This window comes from Diadema setosum, chromosome 9 (assembly GCF_964275005.1).
Source record: "Diadema setosum chromosome 9, eeDiaSeto1, whole genome shotgun sequence".
Lineage (NCBI taxonomy): Eukaryota > Metazoa > Echinodermata > Echinoidea > Diadematoida > Diadematidae > Diadema > Diadema setosum.
The window spans coordinates 5,353,521-5,365,596 of record NC_092693.1 but is presented as its reverse complement, the minus strand read 5'-3'; the positions used below and the strand labels follow the sequence as shown (position 1 = coordinate 5,365,596).

The 12,076-nt window shown below is 37.8% G+C and overlaps 1 protein-coding gene across 1 annotated transcript in view; it reads right to left on the bottom strand.

The window, feature by feature from the left end:
- Positions 1-12,076, bottom strand: part of LOC140232773 (uncharacterized) — a 29,266-nt gene that overhangs the window by 7,669 nt on the left and 9,521 nt on the right. Inside the window, exons 6-10 of the mRNA XM_072312888.1 lie at positions 11,873-11,962; positions 6,231-6,350; positions 4,901-4,927; positions 3,226-3,633; positions 1,002-1,060 (exon numbers count right to left, since the gene is read on the bottom strand). Of these exons, the coding sequence (XP_072168989.1) occupies positions 1,002-1,060; positions 3,226-3,633; positions 4,901-4,927; positions 6,231-6,350; positions 11,873-11,962 (704 nt within the window). The remainder of the gene's footprint in view (positions 1-1,001; positions 1,061-3,225; positions 3,634-4,900; positions 4,928-6,230; positions 6,351-11,872; positions 11,963-12,076) is intronic.

Here is a 12,076-nt window from a genome sequence, read left to right as displayed (position 1 = left end):
CTAGGTGTCATTGGGAATTACATCTCATGCACACATAACAATATACACATGAATAATGTAGTAATATGACAGACAGACGGACACCAGCGCGCGTGCACACACAACACACAATTGCGAAGGGTGAGATGCAAAAAAAGAAAAAAAAAGAAAAAAAGATCATTAAGTTTGGTCGACGCTACATTCCACTTTTCTACCTAAACATTGGTAATATGGATGTTGTTTGTGTCAAGTATATCCAGACACACTGGTGTAGTTCAGTGTAACGGGAACCAGAATAAAAAAAAAAGATATGTCTACTGTGGGGGAAAAAAACCACCTGCAATTAATTGATACATACAACAAAGTCTTACAAAAGACACGGAAACTCTCTTTCGTAGAGCGATGTCTATACTTTGGGAGAAGACCAAACAAGAGCAGAATGATACCGAGTTACAGTCTGTTTAGTATAGGTTCGGGGTTCTTTCATCTGCTTGTTTTAGAGGGATGGAAAGGTATTGGTTGAGGTGAAAATTCAACTTTCACCTTTTCGTACGATAGTTAAAAATCACTTTATGAAATGACAAAAGGCATACAATTCTATAAAAAAACACACATTAAAGTTTATTTGCTGCAAATCAATTTGAAATGTCTGAGATATCAAAAAAAAAAAAAACATAGAAAAAAATTAATCCTAATATAAGGTGGGTCCCACCATTTATTGGGATCATTTTATTTTGGATATATCAGTCATATCAAAACCTATTTTCATCAATTAAACTTTGAATTCCTCTTAGAATTGAATGCTTTTTTTATATTTTAGAAGAGGTTTCTCATTATCTCAACAACAACAAAAATCGCCATCACACAATGTTGGGAGCCTCAAAACCCATCTCAACCGAAACTGCACCTTCTCTTTGATTCTTTTATTCTTGGTTTTTATAGTGAATAATGAGTGCACATTCATCATGACATTGAAATTGAGGTCGCCTGACAACTTATGGATTATTAACATGCCAACTTACAATGGCAATATTGCCCCTGATGACGAGAATGATGCCATACTGTACTTGGGTCTTGAGGTCTGAGGAGAGCAAGGAATAAGAATGGATTTTGCGACGCAATTCATAAATGCTTTTTCTAATCATTTCATACGTTGCATTGCAATGAGATACACTCAATAAACACACCGCATCAATCTGATATTCATCCATTTTGGTTCCGAACAGCTCGTGCCCAAAACAATCGATAAAGTTCCTATGGACCCAATATTTGGAACTGAAAATCTCAAAAGCTGCCTTTGCACAATTTCAAGAAAAATAAAATCGATTTGTTTTTTTTTTTGGCCTTTTCTTCATTACACTAAAAATTACATTTCTTTATTGTGTACTTCACATGTGCTTCAATCGGCAATGCTTCTCGTACTCTTAACACGCATACTTGTAGTCTCGTTTGATTCCTTGTTTTGTTTTATTTGGTTTGTTTTATGTATTTGTTGTTATTTGTTAGGTGCTCTGTTTTAGTATGTTTCGTTCTCTAAATGTTCCTTTGATGCTATCGATAACTTTTAGCAATTCTAATTTCGTGCCTTATTGGTATCTTTCATCATGTGGTGTTTTAATGCTTAGGTTGCAATTATTTTATGATTTTAAGGGTACATTCTATTTTAAGAAGCCTCTGGCTTTCTCTGAACTATACTTGTACCATTTTAGGGCTTTTTACACTTGCAAATTTTTGCTTAGTCCCGTACCAACGGTGGGGCTAAGGGGGTGGGGGGCCTTAGCCCCACCGTTGGTACCGGACTTTCCTTAGCCCACTTTCTGTTTACACTTGTTTTTGCCAAAGTGGGCTAGCCCCACCGATGATCCCGTACTATCTGGCCCCGCAAAATAGCAGGGTTAGCACCGCAATTGCGGTGCTAACCCCGCAATTGCGGTGCCAAGCAAGCGAGTGTAAACAGAACGAAAAAATAATCCGGGGCTAAGCGACGGAGACGAAGTCCGACCCCCACTGACCAATCAGAAATCAGTGCTGCCGGAGCGTGCGTGTACTTGTACAGTGCCTAGCGTAATCATGAATATTCATGTGGTTTGGAAAGTACGGGACTAAGAAATACGAGTGCTAAAAGGTCAGTTTTCTCCCTTAGCCCAGGACAAGAGCTCAGTACGGGATTTATTGGCGAGTGTAAAAAGCTGAAAAATTGGTACGGGACTAACGATAGTCCTGGGTCAGAGAAAGTAGGGGCTAAGAAACACAAGTGTAAAAAGGGCTTTTGTAAACATTTTATACTATATACCCAACGATTATTACTGAATAAATGTATAAATTGAATTGAATTGAATTAAATGCCACCGTTTCATAATCATCCGATGGTTCGAAATAGACAATATCTGAGAGAATCTTGTGGCAGGTTGATCTGTTCGAGGGATTAAAAAGCAACGAAACAACACTTCATAAAATACATTTGAAACATTACTAGATGCTGACAGCTGACAATGAAACTGATTTGAAACGGACAGGCAATGTAAGTCATCATCCACGAATGATATTAATCCTTGTGAGCCTTTGGCGGAAGTTTTAAAGAGGAAATCCAGTCTAAATATAAGTTAGTCTGATAAAAAAGAGTAAAATTTTCCACGGTAAAAATTGTCTGAAATCGGATGAAAAATAAGGAAGTTATGACATTTTTAAGTTTGGATAATTTCTCCAAACCAGTTCTTGTACAGTGGAAATGAATATGCAATAAAAGTGAACTAACCATGAAACACCCTCACAATTTTCCATTGATTGTGTACAAAAAAAAAAAAAAAAAATGACGAACATTCAATGTTTCTGTCATTGAAGTCTGAAACATGACGTTATTCCTGGTTGATTAACTTCAGAATAGCAATCAGTAAGATATACGAGGATTATACGAGCCTCGGGCATAATTGCGTTTGAATGAAAAACTGGAAATTTCAAAATTGTATGAACAAACTATATTATGGCAAGTTGTGAGGGAATGACATGCTCACTTTGCCATTTGCATATTCATATTGACTGTTCAAGAACTGTTTCCCCAAAAATAACGAAATTTCGAAATGTCATTACTTCCTTATTTTTCATCCGATTTCGATCAAATTTATACCGTTGAACTCGTAATATATTACTCTTTTTTATTAGACTAACTTATATTTGGACTAGATTTCCCCTAATGATGTTTCACTTTGAAGAGGGAAAGCGATGGGCGAAAGGGATAACATCACTTACTCTGGCAACGTCTCCCTTGGTAAGTGCTAGGACAACGACATGAGCAGTCGCTAGTCGTTAACGTTCCACCATTCAGACACTCCTGCGCACAAGTGGGTTGGGTTGTCACAGTCGTGGTAATAGTGGTTAATTCGCTGGTAGCTGCGCGTGTGGTAATCTTCCTGGTTGTGGGGGCTTGTGAAGGAGTTGTCGCTCGCGAAGATGCCTGGGTAGACGTGGTGGAACTTGTGGTGGTAGGTTTGGCTGTTGACGCACGCGTGGTGGTGGCTGCAGGTGTTGGTGCTTTCGTGGTGGTTGCTGCAGGTGTTGGCGCTCTCGTGGTGGTTTTTGCAGGAGTTGGTGCTTTCATGGTCGTGGGTGCAGGTGTTGGTGCGTTCGTGGTCGTAGTCGCTGATGTAGTTGGCAGTCCTTATAATGCCGTGCGGACAAGAATGATTTGGAAAAATCAAAACTAATAAGCTACCGAGAAACCAGAACTGAAATAGAGAGTTCTTGCGAATCTATTCAAGGATCACATCTTATAAAACTATAAGAATAATTACATGATAATAATATGTATACAAAAATAAGCAACAATAAAACTACATCGTAAACAAAAATGAAAGTCTTCGTGGTTTATACAATTCAACTGAATGTAAAACAAACCTTACATATCATTCTCTTTTAGGGGACGTGACATTTCAACATCAATGTACATGATAGAGCTCTCAAGATCCAGTAATGACAAACGTTTCAGGAGGATGTAGCACTCTTCTGTCATCACTTGTTCATTTTGGTTCGCATGTTTATATCATCATGATCATCAATGAGTTAAGAGATGTACAAACAGAAGGATGATAATAAAAGTCTCTCTTTTTTTTTTTTTTTGCTATATGTCCAGCAAATATCAGTAGATGTTTGTCTACTATATATATATATATATATCAATGTATCCATTTTGTGAATCCTTTGGTATGTCTCCTCATAATTCACTGTTCGAAACGAAGAGCGTAGTTTCTGTCATGTCCGAAGTCAACAGATAACCTGGTACAGTGCACTCCCGTTATAACGAAATGCTCGGGACCGGCAGTTTTCTTTCGTTATAACGAAATTTCGTTATAACCGAACAAAGACAATATATAACGAAAACAAGGAAACCACGCATTCTGTTTGCTGAATACTCATCATACACTGGAAAGATATGTGAAATGGGATGGGATTATTGTATGACAATATTAAACGCAGGTTCCCCTCAGAAACTGTGTGTGACACACGGAGCGAACACACAGTGATGTGAAGCGTTCGCCCATGCAGAGACGCTATAAATGCTTGTTCTGCGACGTATTTCGAAAGCAATTCGCATTTCGTTATAACGGAGCACAATTCTTTTGTTTTTCTTTGTCAGTGGCGCTCAAAAAGACTTCGTTATATCGAACATTTCGCTATAACCGTGTTCGTTATAAGCGAATTTTGTACCATAGACTTTAATGGTGATAATTTTGGGACCAGAAGTTTTACTTCGTTATAACGAAATTTCGTTATAACCATGTTCGTTATAACGGGAGTGCACTGTATGTGATCTGGTGATACGACCCCAGATAAATGCTCGATATGCATTAAAATGACATGGAAATTACACTATTAACCGGAATGTTGCTTCCGCGAACCCTCATAAAATTAGTGTGTAGATACTCACTGCAAACAAAGTTCGGATCTGGTGGATCTGGAAGATGGAAAAAGATGATTACGAGAATAAAAGTTATGATGAATATGATGATTACGAGAATAAAAGTTATTTTTACGCATCCCCCCAATATTCCAGTTTTTCATGTGAAGCAGACTGGAAGAAACCACTTGCCCTTGCCTGAAAGGGGTGATGAGATCGCATTACTTGGATATTATTCGTCTCTGGAGATATCATATTCTTTTGCATTTCTCAGTTGCTAGTTGTACTGTCATACACAAACACATACTATTACGCACACACACACACACACACACACACACACGCACACACAATATCTTGGAAAAGCTGAAAAAAAATAGATGCATGCATGTAGCTGACATCAGTATTAACTTTTTAAAGATTTTTACTTCTCTGCGAGAAGCTCATGCCGGTTGCTGTTTTTTTTTTTTTTGTAACCTGAAAAAAAAAAACCCCGATAATTTAAATGTGGTGAGTACGGTGTATTCATTTTCATGTTGTTATGATACTTTGAGAAAATATATCAATTCGAAAGAATCAAGTCAAAAAGGAAACAAGAATGATGATTAAAAATCAGTGGCTGGTCGGTAGTTCGACCTGACGTGTAAGACTGGCTACAGACTGAGATACCAAAATATTATTTGAAGGGTTTATCTGTGAAAATGCCGCATTATGGTTTGTAGATGATGTAATGAGGTTGACATGATACGAGTGCTTTATAATGAAAGTCTTTGTGATCGAAAATAGATATGCATTTAATTTTTTTGACAGTGATGTTCATTATCAAATATTTCAATTTTTTTTTCCAATTTTCGCTCTAAGTTCGATTTTTAGTTCTCACATTTCTCCATGATGAAAGATTAGACGAAAGAAATAAGAAACAAGCATAAGCAAATAATGGTGATAATGTTCAAAATGTCATAACCACTCAAGGGAAAACAAGATTGTGATTCCGTCAAAAACAAAGATAAAATATTCATGTTACAACTATACATTTACTTTGTGTTAGGAAATCACAGGAGACAAACTATTACTGATATACCGAAAGATGTATATGCAGTAAGCAGAAAATCCGACCACCGTATTTGGAAAAAAAAGTATAAAATCAATATATCAGTAATGGACAAGACTTTGCTTCGTTTACACAAACGTTATACGTTATGATGTAACGATGATTGTATTGTATACATACCATGATGTGGTACGATCATTTACATCAATTCGAACCAACATCTATACCTCATGAGAAAAAGAAAAGAATAAAAGCGCAGAAAATAGGATTCGGAAGACATCAAAGTATGTTTTCCTCACACACACTTACCACAAATTCCGCAAAAGGCGGGACAATATGCATCAACGAATGAGAACTGGGGGTTACCGCACCAGCTCAACGGCCAACCGGGATTAGCACCACAATCTTCATGCGTATCAACACATGCAGCTAGTGAGGTGGATGAGAATTAAGAAAAACTGTGACAGATACATAAATATCACACACACACACACACACACACACACACACATATGCACAAACACGCGCACGCACACACACACATTATACATATATATGTGTAAATTCATATGCAATAAACAACACGATTGAATGTTATTATCATGATGCACAAAGTAACAGATTAAAGTATTGTGACTGAAATGTAATTGAAATGCAATTGAATGCGATTGTTCAGAAACAAAGACAATCATATGCAAAGCAATTCATTTTAAAAAATTGAGAAAGAGAGACACACATTTTATAGGTACTGTTTCCCATTGGGAGAAGTGATTTTAGGAATGTTTGATTTGATTTGATTTGATTTGATTTATTGGTTCCTGCATTATATAATTGCTCATGCAGATACATACACATGTATTATAATACATTGTTGGCGCCATAATAATTTATATATGTATATGTATATATGTATATATATATATATATATATATATATATATATATATATATATATATATATTTATATATGTATATGTATATATGTATATGTATATATATATATATATATATATATATATATATATTCATACATACATATATATATATATATATATACATACATAAACATTAATTGTTAACTAAGTAAGTTTCTCATTGCCTTTACAATGTACAACAAAACATATCAGCGATGTAATGAATAATACAGAAGGGCTACAGCTTAAGCATTGATTGATTTGCATGCAGCCCTCGTAATACATCACATACAGGAAAAAGGAGGGAGGGATGACTTGCATAGAGATAGGATAGAAGAAAGAAGAAAGGAAGGGAGAGGTCTGTCTGCTTTCGCTAAAGGTCTACACAAAGTTAGATCACCTGGATGTTCAAGATATCATATTCATAATTATGTGTAAGTCAGATGTATCACAAAACATCTCACTATATAAAAATTTCGTAATAAAACCCCAAATATAAGGAGATATTTTCGACTAAACCAAAACTGTAGACGGTTTAGTTTAGAGACATTTTTTTTAATAAGTATTGTTCACATTTTGTACATTTAGCAACCCTTAATACTGATTATACTGATTCAAATTTTTACATGGGTTGTTTCTATCCCTAACTCACATTTTATAATTGTTTTGAAGCACTAAAACTGGGGTATTTGTTTCATGTGCATATGGTAAATAATGCCTTTAAAACCAATACAGTTCTGAGAGAGTGATCCTTTGAAAAAAAAAACAACCACACACACACACACACACACACACACACACACACACACACACACACATAAAATAGCTTCCATTTGAGCGGAATACTAAAAGTTCAGCCAAATGTTGTTTCACTGGAGAAAGATACCATATTTTGGAAATCCCTGAACACCGATAGTCCTATAATCTGAGGGAATGATCGACCGATTCACTTCATAAAGAGGAGTAAATTTCTGTTTTACACCCACACAATGTCAACAATTATCATTATTAACTTTTTCTTTTTCACGGCGCAAGATCTTTCCAGCTGGAACCTCATAGTTATGGAACAAATTCCCTACGCATCTCAAGCTAGGCCGATAAAGTGGATGAATCTAAGAGTCTCTTTAAAATGTTTGACGATTTCGTCACTCTGAATTTTGCCTTGTTTCCCTTTCTCTCTCTCATTTTGATTCCCATTTATGAATTGTTTATACTTTCTTTCCTTCAAGTGCACAAAGATATTCAATTATTTCGTGGGATATGGGCTATATAATAACGGTTAATCATTAACAAAAGCCAAAATATTGCGACTCCGCAAGAAACAATGTCACAGACACACACAAACAAACAAACAAACAAACAAACAAACAAACAAACAAACAAAAAACACACACACATACTCGTCAATATCTTAGCACCAGTAAACGAGGATTTGTGACATTTTGGTAAGGGAGAATAATGTCTTTACAGAATAGTCTACATTTTGAACGTTTATAATCACGTTTTCAGGTTTTATTTCCAGTCGACATATTTCTCGACTGACTCAAAAGCCTAGTTGGGTAATTGCTTCTCTTTCGCTCAAAAGAGCTGAATTTATTGAAATCAGAATGACTTACCAAAAAAAAAAAAAAAATATATATATATATAGTTTCATAAGTACGAGCCGGAAATGACCTTTATGATGAACCAGGGAGGTGGATTTCCACCTCCCTGGATGAACTATAGATCGGCATGGTCCGTGACTACGCAAATTCCACAGCAGACTATTTTCAGCTTTTCTTGGGCGACGAATTTTCATTACTCATGTGAAACGTGCGTGACACAGTAGGCGATTTCACATCAGCCCGATAAAAATCCAAGCTCGAGATATTTTTCTTTATTTCCCAAGTCAGAAAATAGCGCGCTATTTTGAAACATGGGGCTGATGCGAAAACGCCTAGTGTTTTGTCTTTCAAGTAGCAAAAATGTTTGATCAAGGTAATGAGGTGTCTGCCTACACAAAGTTTTCAGTAGAAAAGGTAGCAGTAGGTTTCTCCCCAACAACCACCGTAAACAGTTATTGTTTCAATAGAGTGATTTGCTAATGTAGGCAATGTAAATTTTCCCCCTTATGCTTTTCTGAGCTCCTAGTACCAAGCGTTTTCATGAACCTGTTCCTGATGAATAAACTTTACTACTTGGAATCCACCCTGCATACATTAATTGCTGCTATCGGGCCAGTCTCAGGCCAGCTTTCTAGGTCCCAGGAACAAGCTTTGTGCAAAATAAACAAACAAACAAACAAACAAACAAACAAACAAACAAACAAACAAACAAACACTGCATAGAATTTAATGTGTTTAGTAAACGAGTCCGTGTGCGTGTGCGTGCGCGCGCGCGCGCGTGTGTGTGTGTTTGTGTTTGTGCATGGACCTAAGGGTGCGTTTATAAGATTTTTCTTCTGGCCAGAAACAGTGTTTTGAAACACTGTTTCTGGCCAAACAGTGATTCTAGCTCGAAAACAATTCTTGTAAACGCTCGCCGTGATTTGAAACAGTGTTTTGAAACACTGTTTGTAAAGGCACAAAATAGTGCGTTTACAAACAGTGTTTCTGTAGAATCAGTGTTTCAAAAATCTTATAAACGCAACCGCGATCGCAAACACTGTTTATGTGACGTCACAATGCCTTGCGCGCACCCTGTTTGACCTTTTGCCGAGGAAAAACTGCGCAGAGTGAGTTGCGCAATGGCACAGTCTGAGCGAGTGCCCCAACACGCTCGGAGAAAAAATCTTATAAACGCTCTCCTGACGAAAGTGTGATTTGAAACAGTGTTTCAAAACAGTGTTTCAAAACAGTGATTCTAGGCCCGCAAAATCTTATAAACGCACCCTAATACACGTACATGGACTGTTCACGGCAGTCTTTCTTTGATGTAATGATCGTCACCGACACCTGATTATGTGCATCTTAATGAGTACATTCAGGTGTCTGGACAATAACGATTGTGTGATCATGTATCGTCACTAACAAAAGGATCGTTCCCTCATTTCAGTCTCGTTTCGCTGATGTGCCTTTTTCAGACGGAAATGTCTTTGAATGAATTATAATACAGATGATGAGGAGCAGCAAACCTGAGATCATGACAAATTTTGCGCCAAAAAATGGGTAATTGCTGATTCGCACATTTTCGCACACGCATAAGACCTTGCCTAATGGCAAGATATATCTGTTCTCTACCATTACCGTCCCTTTTTGCTCTGGAATAAGCTGGAGAAAAGTTAAATATTGAGATCACAAATGACAATCATTCTGCCAGAATGTTAGCTTTCTTTTAAGCCCCCGTTCCACTATGCCGTTCTCGCTACGATTTGACAATTTTCTCAGGTCGGGAAGGATCGGGTAAAACCTGAGCCGATCTGGACACAGTGCGATGTTAGAACGCTCTAAGTACGCTGCAGTTACGACTACCAAGTGCTTGCTACGTTCATACTACGATGATCGGGAATGAGACATTACGATCTCTGCCGCTGCCGGTACGCTTTAGAACGATGTAGCTACGCTGTCAGTGCGATGTTGCCGATGTTATCCGATCAATGCACGCTGTATCTACGCTCTGAACGATCTATACGATCTTATCACGCTGTTACCCCGTTCAGAGAGCTGAAAAGTGCCCGATGTGCCCCGATGTACCCCGATTCGACTGTCGGTCTGCAGTCAGTCAACTTATTAGCATGCAGAACCGAAGAAATATACTGTGGACCCCGAAGAGGCTCCTCAACTCACGGTACTTTTGCATGCACAATGCATATTGTATAAACAAAGACGTGCTGACTCTAGTTTTTCCAAGGCTTTTTTTTAATGTCCTTGCTTCCTCCAGTTGTAGATGATTTTATATTCCTCAAAATTCTGCTATGTCCTCTTCCTCCTCTTTCAGCACCACGTGCAGTCTCTCTTTCTTCGCCTTTTGGGTAGCTGTTTCGCTGCTTTCTTCTCTTCTTTTTCTTCATCTCTTCTTCTTCTTCGAAGATTACAGCTAAAATTACTTCCCGTTCTTGTGCCGATGTTACTACGCTCAGAAAGACTTTGTTACGCTCATCCCGCTGCGTTTACGCCGTCACTACGCTCTCCCCGCTGCGTTTACGCTGTCACTACGCTCTCCCCGCTTGCCGTACGATTAAAAATATGTCAATTTTGATCGGGGAGATCGGGAAGAAATTTTGAACCGGTTCAAAATTTCTTCCCGATCTGAAAAAATGCCCGCTCCAACCCCGACCTCCACACGCTGCTGCTACAATGCTTCCGATCCCCGTACGCTTTTGCCGCTCTCTCCCGATCTGCTAGATCGGGACAGATCGGGGTCCAAATCGTGATAGTGGAACGGGGGCTTTAAAAACTGCATGCTTCTGCCAAGCAAAATTGTTTGAGGTATGATTTCCTAACATACACCACAACTGTACATTCCCTTTACTTGATTTTTGTGAGTTATTTTCTTCTGCGCATATGGTTTTAGATTTCTCGAATCTCCATCTTGTTCTTCTCCCGGCTTGCTGGCGGTGACGATCATGGGATCAAAGCAGTGAAGCATGCTACAAAATAATGTCTTTGTGGCGCTTTTGAGATGTACGGGTGCATGAATCAATTAACGATACGATGAATGTCCATGTGTATTATGTCCATGGTTTGTGAGAGAGAGTCCATAGTTATGCATAGTAGCTACATCAGTAGGCCCTATGTTTGTTGACTGTTGTTATGACAATCGCCATTTCGTGACAACTTTTAAATCTTTTCATCTTCAGTGTTCTTTTCGTTGTTGTATTTATATCTAATATGTATGTGTGCATGTAGGTGCTCTTACGTGTTTTTATGCATGTGTGTATATGCATGTTTGTAAAGAAATAAATGCATGTATGTATGTTTGTGTGAATACATGTCTGTGTGTACATGATTATTCGTATGTGTGCACGTATATTGTATGAATGCATTCTTGCGCATTGGTTTATTAAGTCAATTTCCTTATTAATTAATCAATTCATCTATTTTTCTCTAGGATACATACTGGTGCACCTGTTGTCGCGGTAGCCATTCTGACATGTGCAGGTACAATCGCTGTTCAAGATTCCGCAGTTCTCACAGGTGTAACGGCATTCTGAAAATTGACGAACAATGAAGAGAAGTGGCATTAATTACATTCATTTTGGTCTCCGAGCAGGGAATAAAAATGATCAACATGAACGTTGATATGCAATAATATACTGATTTG